At 35.8% G+C, this 20,366-nt stretch overlaps 2 protein-coding genes across 3 annotated transcripts; one reads left to right on the top strand and one right to left on the bottom strand.

Annotated features, from left to right (window-relative positions):
- Positions 1-2,876: 2,876 nt before the first annotated feature.
- Positions 2,877-6,951, bottom strand: Yod1 (Yod1 deubiquitinase). Its single transcript, XM_083093121.1, has 4 exons — positions 6,289-6,951; positions 4,840-4,981; positions 4,162-4,478; positions 2,877-3,975 (listed from the first exon to the last, which is right to left on the bottom strand). The coding sequence occupies exons 1-4, from the start codon at positions 6,529-6,531 to the stop codon at positions 3,757-3,759; spliced, it is 921 nt and encodes a 306-aa protein (XP_082949247.1). The 5' UTR covers positions 6,532-6,951; the 3' UTR covers positions 2,877-3,756.
- A 2,333-nt stretch (positions 6,952-9,284) lies between these two features.
- On the top strand, positions 9,285-20,122 carry Arr (low-density lipoprotein receptor-related protein 6). Of its 2 annotated transcripts, none has more exons than XM_083093118.1 (11): positions 9,285-9,585; positions 9,885-10,649; positions 10,808-11,202; positions 11,586-12,220; positions 12,573-12,740; positions 13,000-13,284; positions 13,387-14,626; positions 14,740-15,202; positions 17,055-17,370; positions 18,025-18,257; positions 18,473-20,122. In XM_083093118.1, the coding sequence occupies exons 1-11, from the start codon at positions 9,510-9,512 to the stop codon at positions 18,931-18,933; spliced, it is 5,037 nt and encodes a 1,678-aa protein (XP_082949244.1). In that variant the 5' UTR covers positions 9,285-9,509; the 3' UTR covers positions 18,934-20,122. The 2 variants fall into 2 exon arrangements, with proteins under 2 accessions (XP_082949244.1, XP_082949245.1); XM_083093119.1 differs by having other exon boundaries at positions 9,286-9,585; positions 18,560-20,122.
- The last annotated feature ends 244 nt before the right edge of the window (positions 20,123-20,366 follow it).

The raw sequence follows: 20,366 nt of genomic DNA, 5'->3' as shown, positions 1-20,366 counted from the left end.
CACAGGTAGCTCCGGCCTCTAAACTCGGGGCCACTTTTACCGCACTCAGTGCGCACTGAGAGCATTTTGCACTGCCAATGAAATGTGTAGCACTCAGAACATGCTTACTAAAACTACCAATGAAATACGCATCAAGCACTCAGTGCTGCCAGTGCAAGCGAGTTTTTCCCAATGGAAGACGCTATAAGAAACACGATCATATAGTTAGCAGACAAATTCAATATTTCGCATTTTCTATTATTGCATTCGTTTGGGAATCATTTGGGCAAGTTTAGGAAAGCATTTTCATAGTTTAGGAAATAATAGTTTATTTATAATTAATTAAAATAAATTGAGCGTATAGTTAGCAGACATAAATATTTAAAAAAAATTTTTTTTTTTAATTAACGTGAAATTATTTGGGAAATATGTCTGTAATGTTTTTAACGTTTGGGAAATAATTATTTCATCTGAAAATCGGTAAATATGTCGATGAAAGGAGCCCACCTCGACCTCCGGGAACTTAGCCGGGCAACTTCGACTTTTTTAATTTTTTTTTTTTTTAATCGTTTGTTGGTTAATTTCTTACGACAAGCATGGAGCTGACACACACACACACACACACACACACACACACACGCACACACGGAGGGGTGCAAGGGGGGCCTTTGGCCCCCCTTCCGCACCCACCCCGTCCCCCTCGCTTCGCGTGAAAAGTTGCAAAGTGGAACCTCGCTTCGCGTGGAAAGTTGCAAAGTGAAACCTCGCTTCGCGTGGAAAGTTGCACCCTACCGTAGGCACCCCTACCGGCGGGGTGGGTGCAGGAGGGTGCAACTTTCCACGCGAAGCGAGGTTCCATTTTGCAACTTTTCACGCGAAGCGAGGGGGACGGGGTGGGTGCGGGAGGGGGGCCGAAGGCCCCCCTTGCACCCCCCCGTGTGTGTGTGTGTGTGTGTGTGTGTGTCAGCTCCATGCTTGTCGTAAGAAATTAACCAACAAACGATTAAAAAAAAAAAAATTAAAAAAGTCGAAGTTGCCCGGCTAAGTTCCCGGAGGTCGAGGTGGGCTCCTTTCATCGACATATTTAACGATTTTCAGATGAAATAATTATTTCCCAAACGTTAAAAACATTACAGACATATTTCCCAAATAATTTCACGTTAATTAAAAAAAAAAAATTTTTTTTTAATATTTATGTCTGCTAACTATACGCTCAATTTATTTTAATTAATTATAAATAAACTATTATTTCCCAAACTATGAAAATGCTTTCCTAAACTTGCCCAAATGATTCCCAAACGAATGCAATAATAGAAAATGCGAAATATTGAATTTGTCTGCTAACTATATTGAGGTATAAGAAACGACGATCTCACAAACGTTTTAATTAGTATATTCGTGACTCACAAACGATTCCGCGTCGATTGATCCTCTGTAGAACTTAAATAGAATTGAAATTAAAAATGAGGGCGCTAACTTAATGGTCATTTTTATTTTTTATTTTACAGCGAAAGGCTGATTTCACAAACGTTTTAATTAACCTTACAATCATCTACAAACGAATTACAAACGATTAAAAAAAAATTCAAAAACTCAAAATAGGGGTGCTAATTTCACGGAGGTATGCGAAATAAACGAAAACCTTTTTCGCTTTGATTTCTATAGCCTTTTAGGCCGATATTACTTTTGTCGTACGACACATTTTTTAAACACATTGATTGGCTGCGGGATAATAATTTTTTGAATCTTTAGAAACTTTCTATCCCGCAGCCAATCAATGTGCTTAAAAAATTTGTCGTACGACAAATGTAATATTAGCCTAATGGAGGATTCACACTGCCTCCGATGTCCGACGTACGACATCCGATATCCAATAAGAGAATGAGATTTCTAGAGACTCTGCTAGACACTCTAGAAATCAAATTTTCTTATTGGATGTCGATGTCGTACGCCGGATATCGGACGCAGTGTGAATCCTGCATTATGCGTCGTCTACAATGAGATTTTAAGGAGACTTAAGGCGTAAGATTTAAGAAATTGACCAATTACAGTCGAGTATTCTATTAATACTTGACTGTGATTGATCAATTTCTTAAGTCTTACGCCTTAAGTCTCCTTAAAATCTCATTGTAGACGACGCTTTACGCAGCAACCTACGAACTTCTTACATCATATGATTTGATCATATTTTATTAAAAGTCCAATTTGTCTTTTTATTACATTCAATCTGTTAATTAATATTTGCCTTTAAAAGGAAAGCTATTTTACATAAAAGTTGACTTATCAATATTTAATACATATTGAACATCATATAAAAAGAAATTATATTTCTCTCTCATTCATAGGAAAGTCTGGTTCGAGTTTCTAAAAAAATAAAAAATTTGAAAGAAATAAAAAATTTATTTCTTCTTTTAGAATATTTACTTAGGCAATCTAATATGCTACATGTCATTAGCATATTTATTTTTCTAAATACTATTTAATATTTTCCTCTCACTTATTTTTTCTTTTTCACTGCCTTAGTTTTCTTTTAAAATATATATTTGCTATATGCTATCAAGAGACAGCATATAGAATTCTGCATCCATATGACATTTATCTAGAAAGTGGCAGCTCTTATGTATAAGAAAAAATTGACCTCGGTATCGAGTCTAATATTAAGAATACTTATCTGAACGTCTTAGGTAGATTCGGACAAAGTCAAATATTTCAATATTCATACATGTATAAATGCAAATATAAAGTTATATTAGTTGGACATTTGTAATAAAGAAATAAAAGAATTTTTAAAAATATTTGCGGAGAATAATATTTGCAAGGAGACATTAAAATTTAGAATATAATATACGTCTTTTCAGACGATCTACGTGAAATAGGAAATCGAAAACAAAACGATATTTAGTCAAAATCAATAACTTGTGTATTATGCGCATTAACAATCCTCAATAAAAAGAGTGCATCGCAAACGATTCGCCCTAATAAATAGTGTTGCTATTCGTAAATTGTTTTGCTCGAGTAGAAAACATGCTCTTGTTGCATTTAGCTATGAAACGGCATTTCTTTAATCCTAAACAGTATAAAATATCCCTATATTTTATACAAAATTGCCCTATAATATAAATCAAACAATATATTGCATAAATATTCTTAAAATATAATTCTGGATAAATATATATATATATTAACACACACGCACACACAAACACGCGCGCGCATAGAGGATTTGGAGTTATTAAATACCATGGCAGTAATGAACCATAGAGTCCTTATCTCTATTGTGACAAATGCGCGCGCGCGCGCGCGCACACACACACACACACACACACACACACACACACACACACACACACACAGATTAATAAAAAAAATTTAAATACAATTACCTAAAAAAATATATAATAGATACTAAAATTATTACCTAGCATATAATTGCACAAAATATACGTTTCAATACAATTCATAATATCTTTCAATTCATAATATCTTTCAATTCATAATATCACTCGTGTACTCTTCTCTCTTTCTCTCTTTTTCCAACATAAGCATGAAACTCCCCATCGTTCGATTTTTGTCATACAAAAAAAATCTGTAGTAATAAGTACTTATATTAAATTGTTGCAGCAGTATGAATAAATGATTAAACCAAGGACATTCGAAGCATTTCCGAAGCGAAGAAGAAATCTCTCTCGCTGTACTGTATACTGTATACTGTATACTGTTTAGGGTCAAGGATAATCACCGAAGAATTTGATAATATGAGCAGACGATATGAGAAGGCTACGCTGCCACTTCGCCAAAATTCGTGTGACCAGTGTCCTTGGCGTGCTGTTGCGCCGCCGCCTGTCCGTTCAGTCTAATTTTGCAGTCGATGCACATCAAAGTGAACTTTTGTACATCCGTGAACTGACGACTCGATCTTGCTTCTCTCGCGAGCTGGGCAGCTTCCAGCAACATCCTTTCATCTTCAGTAGGAAAGATCGTTTGAATGCTGCCGCCCTGGTAAAGACGCATAAAAGTCGCAAAATCGTCAGCAAAAAAAATTAATTCTAAAGATTGAGAGAATTCTTTTTAAATATTCAGAAGAAAGGACAAAATCGTTTAATTCTTCTAGATATTGATAAAATCTCAGAGGATTTGCGCTAAGAAAACTTCAAATATTGATAGTAAATTGAAGAAACTTACGTCGAGCGGCTCCAGATAAAGTGGATCATAGTGGATGCCGTCAAATATGAGAAAAACCCGTTGGGCATAATGTTGGTCCTCGCCAAATCTGTTAATAATCGCATTAATGCTATCAATCACCGCTATCTCTAAGCCATAGAACTTGGACAGGATTGACAACTCGATGGCGCCGCCCCAGGAATCTGCTTTGAGGATCCATTTGCAATAATCAGCATTCGGTCTGCCCAGAAATGCTTCCGAGTATTCGTCCGGATCAGCCGCCACCGCGTTTGCTATAATCTCTCTCATGAAACTGGCACAGCTGGTGTCGACCTTCCCTGAAGAAGTATTAAACTAGCAATTATTGTATTATGATTTATAGCTTTCTAAAATATTTATTAAATATTATATTTTCTCTTACAAATGCAATCTTAAAATTATTCCTGAATTATTACTCTGCCCTATTTTTATTTAGTATTTATACATCTAATTTATACAGTCCTTGAAAATTTAATATTCACTATTTATTAAAATTTATTAAACTACTATTTATTAATATTTGCTTTTTGAAATTGTAATTATATTATACAAATATATTTTTAACATTTGTTTTTTCATATTGAAAAAAAATTATTTAAACCTTTTGTTTTGGATATTTGATTTACTTTATATTTTAAATATCTTTTAATATTTCCTCACCATTCAAAACATAGCCTACACTGGTGAAGAGGCAAGAGTTGTCTGCGGGCACGACTTTCCTCATAAGGACACCGGGAGCATTGGCGAAACTTTCCTGATCGACAATGTGTGATCGTCCAAAATCGTTGGGTCTAAACATGATCTGTAAACATGATGCTTATATGAGATAATTTTTCTCTTGATTTTTGACATTGAATAAAATAATTAGATATGAAAATCTCTTAATATGACAAAAATAATTTTATTCGTACATTCATATTTAAATAAAAACAGGAATAACTGAAATAATTTTCAGATTGTGAGTTTTAATATTCTATATTTATATTTTTAGTTTTAAAAAGAGAAAAATTTAAAAAGGAGGAATTTGTTATTTAAGGTAAAGATAGATTTCTTAATAGAATTTATTTAAAAAAAATTGCCATTTTGAGGAAGAGATTATGATCACATTATATTAGATGTATAAATAAGTTTTTCACTATTTTTTATATAATTCAATGTTTATTGACCAATTATACATATACAGAACAATTATGAAAATAATTTTTCAGCTTTCTTTCATCTTTTGATATAAGTTTAAATTCTGAATCAATAGAAAATATAGTCTTTACTTGCGATGGATTCATCAAATAATTTTATTTCTTTGACATTTCTAAATTTTCTGCCAGGCAAAGCATACTGTATCAATCAAAATAAATAACAGTCTGAAGGTACTATATTCAATTTATTCAAGTCTCAATAATGTGCCCTTGATCAATTCTGTGATATAAGGCAAACAGTACAAGCAAAAATTTAACTGAGCAACAATCTTTCCCTCTAAAGGGTCGTTTTCTTTCCAACTTTTTGCTTAAAATAACTAGCGACGATAGCAATCTACAATAATTGTTTCATCTGGTTCAAATAATTCGTAGTAAATCACATTCAACTATCTTGCTCAATATCATATGATGAAATTTATCAAGAATATTTTATTGAAACTTGGCTAGAGAGGATCTTTTGCTTCATTCGCATGTTTATTGGACATAGCACCTTTAAATAGTAATTTTTTCTAATTAACGTAGCATGTTTTATCTGCTAAAAAATTCAGAAATGTCGAAGAAATAAGAAAATAGCTTGATAATAAATAAATTCACTGCAAGTATAGACCAGAATCTATTCTATATTAATCCAGAATTTATAACTTGCTTGAAAGCTGGAAGAAAATGCTGAAAAATGACGGAGATTATTTTCAGCATGAAACTATGAATGAAACTATAAATAAGTATAATTTGTCAATAAACATTAAATTTCATAAAAAATAGTAGAAAATTTATTAATACACCTAATAATTCTTCGTCGAAATATTAATGCAATCGCGAATTACATAATGTCCTATGTATATTTACCTGACTAAGCGTACTCGAAAAAAAAAAAAACAAGTGTATGTCTCTTTATTTACCCGATTGCACAAACCTGTTTCTCCTCGACGATGAGGGTGTCCCCGGAGATGATGCCGATGCGTTCGATGGTGGCGTCGGTCGCGTCTAGATTGACAGGCTTGGGTGGAAAACCGGAGAGCACGTGGAGGGCGGCGACGGGTACACCGGTGAGCTCGGCGAGCTTCGCCTTCAGTTGAAACACTTTGTCGTGGGGAGCGAGGCCATTAACGATTTTATGACCCGACTTAGTCTTTACCCGGAGTACAAAGCCCGCCATGACGATAATTCGCCCGTGACTGAAGACGGCGGATACGTGACAGCTCTCGGTCTCGGAATCCTCCGCCAATCAGCTGATCCGCACGTGCCTTCGCGGCACCCTTGCTCCTGTCAACGTCACGATCAATCTCACCTACGTCTGCGAAAGCGCATCGTTATCGTGCCAGGATTCGTGATAACAGCAAACAAGTGGCAGCTGGCAGCTGATTATCGTGAATTTACGCGAGCGAAATGAAGTTGTCGAGCTTGAGATTTTTGGGACCCTCTCTTGGGAAGTTCTCTATCTGACAGCCAATCAGTTCGTTCGACTAATCCCAAGTGGTCCCAAAAGCTAGAATTTTTGGAATAATGAATATTATTAACAGTAATTATTCACAAGAATATAATCATGGTAAGTTATTCTTGAATCATTTATAGATTTTTTTTTTTTAAATACCATCTTGAAATATTTTTGGAACAATGTTTTTGGGAAGGATTTTACCGAAGCGAGTTTTTTGCGTCGGCCAATCAGAAAATCCACAAGTATAGATAATGGCTGCGTTCAGCAGGAAAAGCTGCTTTGCAACTGTTGTAAAATTCGTGAATCTGATTGGTGTATACTCTTAGGTCCATATTCTGAATCCTCTTTTATCGATAAAAGTGCCTCTAAAAGTGGCTTACACCCAATCAGAAGGCTTATAAGCCACTTTTAAAGGCACTTTTATCAATAAAAGAGGATTCAGAATATGAACCTTAAATTCAGCCAAAATTAAGAGCATACACCAATCAGACTCACGAATTTTACAACAGTTGTAAAGCAGCTTTTTCTGCTGAACGCAGCCATTCTCATACGATATGATTGGCCGCATTCAGCGCACTTAAAGGCGTCTTTTCATGCTACTACTCAACGCTCATTTTCAGCATCAAAAGACATCACGTGACTAAAATAAAGATACCAATTTGTCGTTTCTTGATCACGTGACGTTTTTTGAAGCTGAAAATGAGCATCGAGCGTCACATGAAAACCTACCCTAAAGACGCCTTTTCATGCTACCACCACAGACATCTATACTATATACTAGACCGCTAACTTGCGTCAAATACATGTGTGTGTGTGTGTGTACATACATATATACATATATATATATACATCTTTATTATTTAGAACTTTTATTCTTAAGAAATGTGTAGGATCTATATTAAAAATAATATCAAACTTTCTCTCTCTTTAAATATATAAATTATTTATTAATAGTCTGGTAAAAAATATCTTATTTTCAAGTATAGTCATATTATGAATAAATTTCTATATATTGTATATAGATATTTTTAGTATAAATCTCGATATATACATATATATATATATATATATATATATATATATATATATATATATATACAGGGTGAGCCATTTTAATTAACGCACGCAATTATTTCGGAAACAAAGCATTTTAGAGAAAAATGTTTCAGACAAAAGTTTTATGGTTTTGAGGGGGCCATAAGATGGTATCATTGGTTTGACACTGAAGAGTCATTTGAAGGTCACGTGAAGGTCACTCCAATTTTTTTAAATGGAACACCCTATATATTTTTGCACACTCTTGTAGCTTATCTCGAGAGCTTTCCAAAACACTATAATTAAGTACCTTTTCGTTAAGTACTTTTTGAGTTATGAGCTTGAAATAATTTCTTAATTTTACATAAACCGTAAAATATCTTGTAAAATATTCATTTTTCGATTATCTTACCTTAATACTTTTACGTACAAAATAATGAGAGGAATCAACTGGTGTAAAGAAAATACATAGTTGTTTTGAAGAAAAAATATGTAATTTGCAATTAACAATTCCATATTTTTTCTTTAAAACAACTATGTGTTTTCTTTACACCAATTGATTCCTCTCATTATTTTGTACATAAAAGTATTAAGGTAAGATAATCGAAAAATGAATATTTTACAAGATATTTTACGGTTTATGTAAAATTAAGAAATTATTTCAAGCCTCATAACTCAAAAAGTACTTAACGAAAAGGTACTTAATTATAGTGTTTTGGAAAGCTCTCGAGATAAGCTACAAGAATATGCAATGACAAATAGTAGGTTCCATTTAAGAAATTGAAGGTGACCTTCATGTGACCTTCAAATAACTCTTCAAGGTCAAACCAATGATACCATCTTATGGCCCCCTCGAAACCATAAAACTTTTGTCTGAAACATTTTTCTCTAAAATGCTTTGTTTCCGAAATAATTGCGTGCGTTAATTAAAATGGCTCACCCTGTATATATATATGGAGAAAGAGAGACCACGAAACTTATTTACATTAAAGATGTATACATAACTTGTCTTGCATTCATATTTTTGCAGTCATATTGCCGACACTTTGTGCATATAGCACGGAACAGAACCATAAATCGTGGACATAGTATGTTACCCTTTGAAAAGTTTCATGGTCATGGCTATGTAGTTCAATGTCCACGTTTTATGGACATAGGCCCATATTTTGAATCCTCTTTTATCGATAAAAGTGCCTCTAAAAGTGGCATATAAGCCTTCTGATTGGCTACAGGCCGCTTTTAGAGGCACTTTTATCGATAAAAGAGGATTCAGAATATGGGCCATAGAGGCGCTTCAAATACGGGTTCCACCTAAATCAGGGGCGTGGCCGCTCTCAGGCTTCTCTCTGCTGAAAGTGAGCGTCGAGCGTCACATGAAAACCCACCTTTACGATTTAACCTTGATCATCGACTCCAATATCTATGTTCGCAGTGCTCCATGGTTTAAGACGCGTCGCATGATATATGGCGTGTGATTGTTTGGTTTTTTCGTCGCGCGTGAATGGCTGGAAAGAACGTGACGAGGGTGGACGTAGCGTTATTTCGAGACGTTCGAGACGCTTCTTCCGTTCATCCAGCGACGATGAGATGATACGTGGCTGCAATCGTGCCAAGGCCTGAGAACACTCATAATTTCGAGGCTACAAGTGAACTATGCTCTTAGAATGACCCGTGCCATGATCTGGAGCGATTTGTTTATTGTCATTTCTATTTTATGGTGCGGCACGTTTTCTAGCCATGGTAAGGAGAATTGGTCTATCAAAGTTCTCGTCATTTCTTTTTTTATTTTATTTTTATTTTTTAAAATTTTATTTTTTATTTTTATTTTATATTTTTTTTAACGCAGCATTTCTTACACTTGTGACTTTCTCCTTTTTTTATGCTAATTAGTTAATTTACTTTTGATTTGTATATATTGCGAATTTTTATCATATTTTTATAATTTTTTTATATTTATTATAATTTGAATAAATTGCTATTTTTATTATATTTTATTATTTTTTTATATTTATATTATACCTTGAATAAATCACTTTCAGGCTCACCTATTCTTCTCTTTGCCACACATAAGGACCTCAGAATGGCTAATGTGTCTCGCAACAACAAGGTCAATGTCATTATCAAAGAGCTGTCGGAGGGTGCGGCGCTGGATTTCTATTATGAACGCGGCTTGATCTGTTGGTCCGATAGTGGTCTGGAGATGATACAATGCACACACTCCAATGGCACGTATACAAGTGAAAGGATGACTGTGGTGAACTCCAGGCTGATATCACCCGATGGTCTTGCCTGTGATTGGTATACGGGCAAGATATATTGGACGGATGGTGAGAAAAATCTGATCGAGGTGACTAGTATCGATGGCCGTCATAGGAAGGTGCTGTTCTGGACGGATATTTATCAGCCACGCGCGATTGCTCTAGCGCCGATGCGGGGTCTTCTTTTCTGGACCGATTGGGGCGACATACCTAAGATCGAACGCGCCAGTATGGATGGTGATCCGAGTACACGCGAGGTGATCGTGTCCGAAAATATATTCTGGCCAAACGGTTTAACAATAGATTACGAGCACGAACTCATCTACTGGGCGGATGGTAGACTGTGGTTCATCGCTGTAATGGATTACCACGGTCGCAATAGACGTACATTAGTTAGCCAGGGCCTGGACTACCCGTTCGCTATCACTTTCTTCGAGGATCGATTGTATTGGACCGACTGGAAGACCTGGTGCATCCACACGTTCGACATGCGTCAGTCACAATCCGCGAGTCCGCGCGAATTATTTCATGGAGAATATATACCTGGTATATTTATTATATATTTATTGTGTAATATATTTCAGTTTCGAGCAAGCATCTCTAAAATCAAAGAACATTTTTGTAATAAATCATTAGACTTATACAGCAAATATATATTTTGCAGTTTTTCATATATTAATAAATATCATTTTTCTGTCTTTTAGGAGACATTAAAGTCTGGGATGCAAGAAGGCAGCCTTATGGCGACAATCCTTGCAAATCTAACAACGGTAATTGTAGCCATCTGTGTTTACTGAGTGTGGGAGAGCGCGGTTACAGTTGTGCTTGTCCTACGGGCATCAAGCTGCTGGATCGTTATACATGCGCTAAGGGACCGCAGGAGCTGCTGCTGGTCGTCCAGCGAAACGAGATCTGTCGAATATCCTTGGATTCGCCCGACTACACCAACTTTGCCCTGCCGCTTACTGGTATCAAGCACGCGATCGCGATCGATTTTGATACAGTAGACAAAATGTTATACTGGACCGATGAACAGGCCTGTGCTATTAGACGCGCCTACTTGGATGGATCGGGTCAAGAAGATGTAATCGTCGCGGAGGTGGTTCAACATTCTGCTTTTTAAAAATACACTGGAATCTCTCAAAAATGTATCTCTAAAAATATTGCATTTTTTCATGCTAAGCCACTTCCGAGTAACATGAAGGGTAATGATATGGGATAAAGAGATAATGATTCAGCCACGCAACAGCACACACTGCACAGAATACTCTTTTTTGCGGATGTAGGAAGAACATGTTTATGCAAATCTCGCGAATAACCGTGAAACGATACCTTTTAATATCTTGAATTTAACAGGAATGAGGATAATTTGTTAGAATATGTCAGAAGCCCGTATGATTTATTTTTGAGAGATTCTAATGTCTAAGTTTTTTCACATCTTATATTCTGTCTCTACAACTTTTTTTCTTACGGTTCCCATAGGTAGTGAATCCAGATGGAATCGCGATAGACTGGATCGCCCGCAATCTGTATTGGACAGACACGGGAACGGATCGGATCGAGGTGGCGCGATTGAACGGCACCAATCGACGTGTACTGGTGAACGAGGATCTAATCGAGCCGCGGGCAATCGCGGTCGCACCTGAGCATGGCCTAATGTTCTGGACCGATTGGAACGAAAAGCGGCCTAAGATCGAGCGAAGCAATCTTGATGGCACCGAACGAATTGCACTCATTACCAAAGATATCGTTTGGCCAAATGGCATTGCTCTGGACCTCGAACGCGGAAAAATTTATTGGTGTGACGCCAAGACCGACAAGATCGAGGTGGCCAATATGGATGGTACCGATCGGCGCGAGATTATTACCGACAATCTGCCGCATCTGTTCGGTCTGAGTCTGCTGGGCGATTATCTATACTGGACCGATTGGCAGCGACGTAGCATCGATCGGGCGCATAAGCTCACCGGCAGTAATCGGGAAGTTATCGTCGACCAGGTGCCTAACGTAATGGGACTCAAGGCTATACATCTCGGTCGAGTGAATGCCAGCAAGTCGCCATGCGCTCGCGACAATGGTGGTTGCAGCCATCTCTGTCTCAATAGGCTTCACAATAGGTACAACGGATGTTAGGATGATCGTAAAATTCGGGAGTATCCCGTTTGACCACGTTGCGGTTGACTACAGCCAATTATATCGACCTGTGCCTAGGGTAACCAGCAACGATTAATCAATCAGAGAGTCCTATTTTGAATTGGCCAATTGGCGACGTGGTCAATCGGGTACCCTCCTAAAATTCTTGATGAGGTTCTTCTTCCGCGCATGTTGTCAAGTCGAAATAATTTTTATTAACGCAGAAAAGCAAAAAAATTATATATATGTATATGTTTATGATGATTAAAATATTTAATTTGTGCGTATTATAAATTTTATATTTAGAAATAAATAAATAAAATTTCAAACTTATAGGTACGTTTGCGCCTGTGAGATCGGTTATGAATTAACCAAGGACAAGCGCACGTGCATCGTGCCAGACGCCTTCCTGCTGTTTGCCAGAAAAGAGAACCTTGGCCGAATCAGCATCGAGAACACCAATAACGATAATATTATACCTGTCACAGGTATCAAAGAAGCCAGGTTAGTATAGCTAAAACATTAAATTGAATATTTTTAGATAAAGTTATATAAAGTATGTTAGAAATATTTATTAAAAAAAAAGAACAAATCTATATTTTTTGCGAAGAAAGATTTTTCGAAGCAACTGTAATTTTTTTTTACGGATTTTTATATTCAGTATTTATTATAATAATGAGATGCACTTTCTTTCTGCATCTTAATTGCTTTTTTTGATAGCTATGTTACTTATATTACTTATTTGCTCTATCTCTCTCTCTAGCGCCTTGGACTTTGATTTACTCGAGAATCGTATTTATTGGACGGATGTTAAAATTAAAGCCATTACACGTGCCTTTATGAATGGATCGGACATGGAAAGAGTGGTCGATCTCGGCCTAGAATCGCCGGAGGGTCTTGCGTTAGATTGGATCGCGCACAATCTTTACTGGAGCGATATCAACATGCGTAGGATAGAGATGATCAGATTGGAAGGTGGCAGCAGAAAGGTACTCGTGTGGCAAAACCTCATTGAGCCCAAGTCTCTGGCTCTAGATCCTGCGAAAGGGTAAGTTTTGCACCTTATGTTGTTCGTATCATCTTGAAATGTCTTTCACAACTCGATAGATAGTAGACCAGTAGTTTGACGTTCATTTTCTCTTATCGTTAGCCACATGTACTGGGCCGAATGGGGCAATGTTGGCAGCATAGAGAGAGCTTTATTGGACGGCACGCAACGACAAGTGACTGTCTCAAACATCGGCCGAGCAAACGGTCTGACCCTCGATCACGTCGCGCGCAAACTCTATTGGGCCGATGTCTCCACGCCCGCGATTGACTGTTTCGATCTTCTCACACAAAAGAAAGAAGTGATCATCTCGCGTGACATAGGTTATCCTTTCAGTATCACGCAATATCGGGATTACATCTACTGGACTGATTGGAACACAGACGACATTGAGCGGGCAGATAAGCTGACCGGAATGAACCGAACCAAAATCCACGACAAGTTGGAATCTGTGACAGATCTGAAGATATTCCACGAGTCGAGGCAGACCGGCTGGAATCCGTGCGCAATCACGAATGGTAATTGTAGTCATCTCTGCATCGCTTTACCAGGATCAACCGACGGCGGTGCTTCTGTCATGCACAGATGCATGTGTCCCACGCACTACGCATTATCGCCGGATAATCGGACGTGCGTGGCGCCCCGGCAGTTTATGATCTATAGTTTGCGCAACGCAATCGCGCGTTATTTGCCTGATCAAGCGCACGACTGTGCGGACGTAGTGCTTCGTGTGCCAGGCTTGAAAAACATCCGTGCGATCGAGTTCGATCCAGTGACGCAGCATGTCTACTGGATCGACGGGCGCACCATGTCGATTCGTCGTGCCTTCGAGAATCGTACGCAGCAGCAGCACAGCAGCAAGGTCGTGGTGTTCACCGGCGGATCCGGGCATCCGTTCGATCTCGCGCTGGATCCGCTCGGCAGATTGCTCTTCTGGACATGTAGCGAGAACGACGCCATTAACGTCACGCGACTCGACAATGGCTCGGCCCTAGGTGTTGTGGTGAAGGGTGACAGCGAGAAGCCGCGTAATATTGCCATTCACTCGCGGCGGCGATTGCTCTTTTGGACAGACGTGGGCAAGAGAATGCGAGTGATGCGCAGCAAAATGGATGGCAAGGAACGCCATGTGATCGCTGGCGACCTGTCGGAGCAGCCGACTGGTTTGACTATCGATGCTGCGACGAACATCGTCTTTTGGGCTTACGGTAGGCAGATCGAGTGTGCTGACTTCAACGGCGGCAACCGCAGAATTCTGGTGGCCGCCGCTACTAAACAGACTTCGCCGATCCATCTAGCAGTGCTTTATGATCATCTCTACTGGTACGATCGCGACGTCCAGGTGGGTGATAATATTTTATTTTATGGCGATCATCGGTATTTGTTAGAATAGACACTGTTCTTTCTTTACGCCAGAATCTGTACATTTATCTAACGAATCTAATGAATTGACAGGCAGTTGAGCGAGTTGACAAAGTGTCCGGCTCAAGTATCAAGCAAAGCGCCCTGATGTCGACTAGCCGCGCGCTTACGGATCTCATTGCAGTCAACACACCCGAGGACTCGCTCATGGAGACGCACGTGTGTAGCCCGTTCAATGACTACGGCGGCTGTTCGCATTTCTGTATCGGCACCACCACTACTATCGTCACCGGCGCCGACAATGGCGCCTCAGTATCACCGCGTTGCTCGTGCCCGAGATCCTTGGTCCTGTCTGATGACGGTCGAACGTGTCGTACGGCACCCGCTTGTGGAAACGAGCATTTCACGTGTGCCGGGTCAAGTTCGGCTACAGGCAAGGACTGCATCCCCGTCCTATGGAAGTGCGATGGTCAGACTGACTGTCCAGATGGCAGCGACGAACTGGGATGTCCCATGTGCACCCGCGAACAATTCAGGTGTCAGAACCGCTGTATTGGTTAGTAGACACTAGCTTTTTTCACCGTTGATTAAGAATTCAATTTACTTTAGTAATATGAAAAATTGGTAGTTTTGAGGAATATTAGAGATTGAGGTCTTTAATGTTTCACATATATTTTTATTAATACTTAAACAATATATCAGTATTTTTAAATCTTGATATTTTTTTTCAATATATTTTTAAACACACATGTGTGAGTAGTGTATTCAAAAATGCATGATGTGACATGCTACTCCCCGTATAATTATTTAAAATGAAAAAGGACAGGATATTTGTAGAATATTTAATCAAATTAGAATTTAAGAAATTATTATTTTGTATTTTTCTAATCTTAAAAAAAAAGAAGACAAAATTTTAACAAAATTAATGACATTATTTTGTTTTTAATTTTTTCTAATAAAATTAGTATTTCAAAAATAGCATCTCAAAAATATCCTACGGAATACATAAAACTAGATCGAATTTTCTCATTTCAGATAATTACACGAAAGAACAGATTTAAATAGTACCTTAGTATTTTTAAATTTTGGCCATTTAACTTTTTTGTGTTCAATACGAGCCTCTACGAATAGCATTCTCAAAGATGCATAATTCAATAGTGTGATATGTAGGATATTTTTGGATATCGAATCTAATTTCATTAGAAAAAAATTGAAAAATGACAAAGTGATGTTATATTTTAAAATTAGATATTTCAATTTTGCTAAAATTTTTTAATTTCTTTAAGATCAAAAAATTATTAAATATTAATTTTTCAAATTCTAATTACTTTCAGTATCCTCAAAAAAGTGTTCCTCAATTAAAAAAATTTAAAGTTATTCGGTCTATTAGTTTTCAAGATATCCATCGCATCAACTTTTTTTGTTTTAAGAAAAATGCATTTAGTCTTGATTTATTTATGTTCTATTCTATTCAGTCTTATAACTCCTTTAATTTTACGAATTTTTCAGTAAAATTTGTTTGAATATTCTTCCCGAAAAATTAAAAAAATGAATCGATTTTTTTATTCAATTCAATAAACTCAAATTTTTTGCATCGTGCTTTCAAATTGCACAAAACGGAGCACTGATACAATTTTTATGAGATACCATATATGTAAAAATTATAATACTTGATCATTAAAAAATTCATAACATTAAAAAATTCAAATTCATCAACTTATGATATAATTTCTTTTCCATGATTATGTCATAATAATTTTAAATCTTATTTTACTAATTTTTTAAATTATATTTACATAATTAATAATAAATTTATTAATTAATTTTTATTACAAAGTTATACAATTGAATGAATTTAATCTATTACTTTTATATTAATTTTTATTGCTATCTCTTCAATTAAAGTATATTTAATGTAAGAAATGAAATATTTAATAGATATGAAATTGCTATTAAAAGACTATGTCAAGTTTGAGCGCCAAATGAACAGTAATAAATCATACATTAATCGATAGGAGGTAATCAAGAAGTACAAAATAAAAGGTTTTAATTGCCTAATGAAGTCTGGCGAAGTATGTACTTATCTTTCTTCAAATTCTCCTCCCTTATCAGAGCTCTCTAATGTCACAAAAATATCACTGGCTGATGAATATCTAGATTTTTTAAATATTATAAATTTGAGATTTATTTATGATTTCTTTTAGCGAATTAAAATCTAATGACTTTCGTCAGAACGACTTTCTTTAGAACGATTGAAATCTTTTTATTATTTTTTTTCATATTTTTTTTAGATACTGATATAGTTGATGTATTTCGAATTTTAATAATTCTAAGGTAAACTGATAAACTTGATTCAAAATAAAATAAAAAGTAAATAAATATCGAGAAATAAGTCTTTATTTGCATAGATATATCTATGGTGTGCGATGGGACACCGCAATGCTCGGATGGATTGGACGAGGAGCACTGCTGCCAGCCCGGGCAATTTCAATGCAGAAGCGGTGTTTGTATTGCCGGAAGATCCATATGCGACGGTTGGGATGATTGTGCCGACGGCAGCGACGAGCTATCGCCAGTTTGTGCTGATCCACATAATCCGCACCGTCAGGACAGTGGATCCAGAGCATCTAGCGAGTCTGGCAAGATGACTTATATCATCGTTATTCTAATAGTAGTGGTCGTGGCCGTCGCGATCATTTTAAGCTACTATTACTGCCGCAGAAGGTTATTTTGTATTACATTAAATTATTTAGCAAAGTGTTTCATATAAAGTATTACAAGATATTTTCTTCAAAACTTGACATAAAAAATGTTTTACACAAAATTAGGGATTTGAGAGAAAGAAATAACTTCTTTTAATAAAATTTATTTTTCAGTCATATTAAAATCAAATTTTTTTAAATAGTTAATTTTTTTAAAATAAGATCACTGTAATTTTTGTATAAATCGAGATTCTCCACAATATTCGATATAAAATATATAAGAGGATGACCAAAAAATATAAGGTATTAGCTTACAAAATATTTTATAGTTTATGTAAAATTATGTCAAATTAAAATATCTCGTACTCAATTTTTGGCTATTATATTCTTATAATTTTGAACGTCTACAAATATTACGAAGAATTGATGTCTATAAAAAAAATTAGGATGATTCCATTTAAAATAATTAAGTTGACTTTAATATGATTTTGAAAAATGATTTTAATTCATTCGAGATTAGCAATTTCTTTGTCTCTAAAACTCTATAAATTTTGTCTGAAACATTTTTTTATATGATGTCAAGTTTCGAAGAAAACATCTTGTAACTTCATATGAAACACCTTATATATTAATATACAAATGTATTATATAAATGTATTATTATTATCATTATTAGGTTTACTGGAAATGAAGGTCTGCCCGATATCTTACATGATTCGGCGGGAGATCCGTTATCGCCGAAACCAAATAATAATCGAACAGTAAAGCCAATGTTCGCTTCACAGAAAAATAACAGGAAAGACGGAGTAGGAACAGGAGGAGGTCTCAAAGCTGGGATGGAAGCCGTGAGAATGTCTATGTTAAACGGGAGCAGTCTTGGTTCTAGTTATGATCGCAGTCATATCACAGGTAGTGTATCTTTAGGAGAGAAAATCGTACAATTATAACAGAATCGCAATCCAAGTAGCTGTATTAAGTACATATCATAGTCTTGAAACATAATCTATAAACTAAAAATTATATAAACTTTTTTTCTATTAATTAATAAATATTATTATAATAATCTTACTTCAAAGAAATAATATTCATTTTATTTTTATTCTTAAAAATTTCTTTATACTTAGAAATACACCGAATTACACCTTCTATCAATACGCCGATACTTTACTACGAGAATTGTATCTATATAAGCAATTCCCGTTTCATCGCAGGAGCGTCAAGCTCTACCAGGGGAAGCTCCGCGGGTGGATATCCCCAGGAGACGCTGAATCCACCACCGAGTCCGGCGACCATCGCTAGTTCGACACGTTGCTCGAGCAGCAACGCGTCTCGGTACAAGCCGTATCGACACTACAGGAGTATTAATCAACCACCACCTCCTACTCCGTGCAGCACCGATGTCTGCGACGAGTCGGATAGCAATTACCCAGCGCGTTACCGTTATGAGAGCGAGCCGTTTCCACCGCCGCCTACTCCACGCTCTGTCTATCACAGCGACGCGGCGATTAGCTGTCCGCCATCCCCCAGCTCCAGATCGTCCACGTATTTCAGTCCTCTACCACCGCCGCCGTCGCCAGTGCCTTGAGATGAATCTTGATCAGAGATAGATAGTAATTTTTAACTGACTTCAGTATTTCTTTTATTCGATATTAAACAGCGTCGCGCGCAGAATACTCGACCAAAATATTCATACAATTACTTAAACAAAGATCGAAAATTCAATCTAACAAAATTAAACTTATAGCAATAATATTTGAGAGAGAAAGAGAGTTATCTTTCATCTATCAGGATTTTTTTATGATTCCCACCAATTCGTTAATCATCCTTTTTACGGGACAAAGTTTTTATTATTTTTTAATCTATTATAGGGAAAGGAAAATTTTGACGATGAATAATCTTCCTTTAAGTTTTAAGTTTTTTAGAAAGATAATCACATGTACGCAATACTAATTGAATGTTAACTTTAGATACGTTTGAGAAATAATTACGTGTTTAAATAGGAGATTCTTTATATTATAATCATTCTATAATTTTATATATATATATATATATATATATATATATATATATATATATATATATATAGAAATGTTAGAATAATTATAAGAATAGAAAAGTTTTTTACTATTTTGCAATTTTCGCAGTAATTGATGAGAAATTAATTTCAAAAAAATTGACTAATTCGCGCAAATATTAATGCGCAACGAGAAAAGGCAGTCTGTCGTTATACGATCACTAAAATACAGGAATTTAACGCGCAATTCATATGTAGTTGTCATTTATATAGCGCTTTTCCGAACGCTTCATCATGCACCTAGTACATGATAGTAGGCTGTTTCTTTTTACCTAATATTCGTGGGAGTTGATCTTTTTCAATTAATTTCGCATTAATTATTGCGAAAATCGTTAAGTGACTTTTCTATTCATGTATATGCGTGTATGCGTGCATGCGTATATCCGTATGTATGTTATTATATATATAAACATGTAATATCATTTTATATATATTACATGATTTATTATAATGGCCTGTAATGTTTTAAACTTGAAAGCAACAAGGCAAGATTTTTAGACTGATATAGAGGAAATATTTACGTAAGTTACCTTAATAATTATAATAATAATAGTAATAATAATAATAATAATAATAATAATAACAATAACAATAATAATAATAATAATAATAATAATACCATTTGTGCCTACTATTTTCATAGTTTTCAATGTACAAAGAGAGAAACATTTTTTACCATTCTATCTCGTGCGGTACTTTGTAAATACATATTTTTAAGTGTAATTTTTTTCTTCACATGAAAATATTACTCACGACATTACATTTGTAAAAAAAATGTATATGATGATGAAATGGATATGATAAGGCAGATATGATCTGAAGTAGCGTTGTGTGTGTATAGAGGAAGTATTAACAGAGGAGGGATATCCTCTTTTCTTCTATTTTGCGGCTATTATTTTGCATTTATTTAGAGTTCAGTTTTTTTAATTGTGATATCCAAATAT

Source organism: Camponotus vicinus, unplaced genomic scaffold, assembly GCF_025532165.1.
Source record: "Camponotus vicinus isolate PSW18456_S1 unplaced genomic scaffold, iyCamVici1.0 SCAF_3, whole genome shotgun sequence".
Classification (NCBI taxonomy): Eukaryota; Metazoa; Arthropoda; class Insecta; order Hymenoptera; family Formicidae; genus Camponotus; species Camponotus vicinus.
Note: the sequence above shows the minus strand (reverse complement) of the source record. Positions and strands in the feature narration are given on the sequence as shown.

What these genes read in the sequence shown, in the direction of transcription:
- Yod1 (XM_083093121.1), bottom strand. Translation starts at nt 6,531, where the DNA reads ATGGCGGGCTTTGTACTCCGGGTAAAGACTAAGTCGGGTCATAAAATC. An exon ending in TCATCGTCGAGGAGAAACAG is followed by an intron (nt 4,982 to 6,288) that starts GTTTGTGCAATC and finishes TCATGTTTACAG; the next exon opens with ATCATGTTTAGACCCAACGA. An exon ending in TGTAGGCTATGTTTTGAATG is followed by an intron (nt 4,479 to 4,839) that starts GTGAGGAAATAT and finishes ATACTTCTTCAG; the next exon opens with GGAAGGTCGACACCAGCTGT.
- Arr (XM_083093118.1), top strand. Translation starts at nt 9,510, where the DNA reads ATGACCCGTGCCATGATCTGGAGCGATTTGTTTATTGTCATTTCTATT. An exon ending in TCATGGAGAATATATACCTG is followed by an intron (nt 10,650 to 10,807) that starts GTATATTTATTA and finishes TCTGTCTTTTAG; the next exon opens with GAGACATTAAAGTCTGGGAT. An exon ending in TACTATTACTGCCGCAGAAG is followed by an intron (nt 17,371 to 18,024) that starts GTTATTTTGTAT and finishes TATCATTATTAG; the next exon opens with GTTTACTGGAAATGAAGGTC.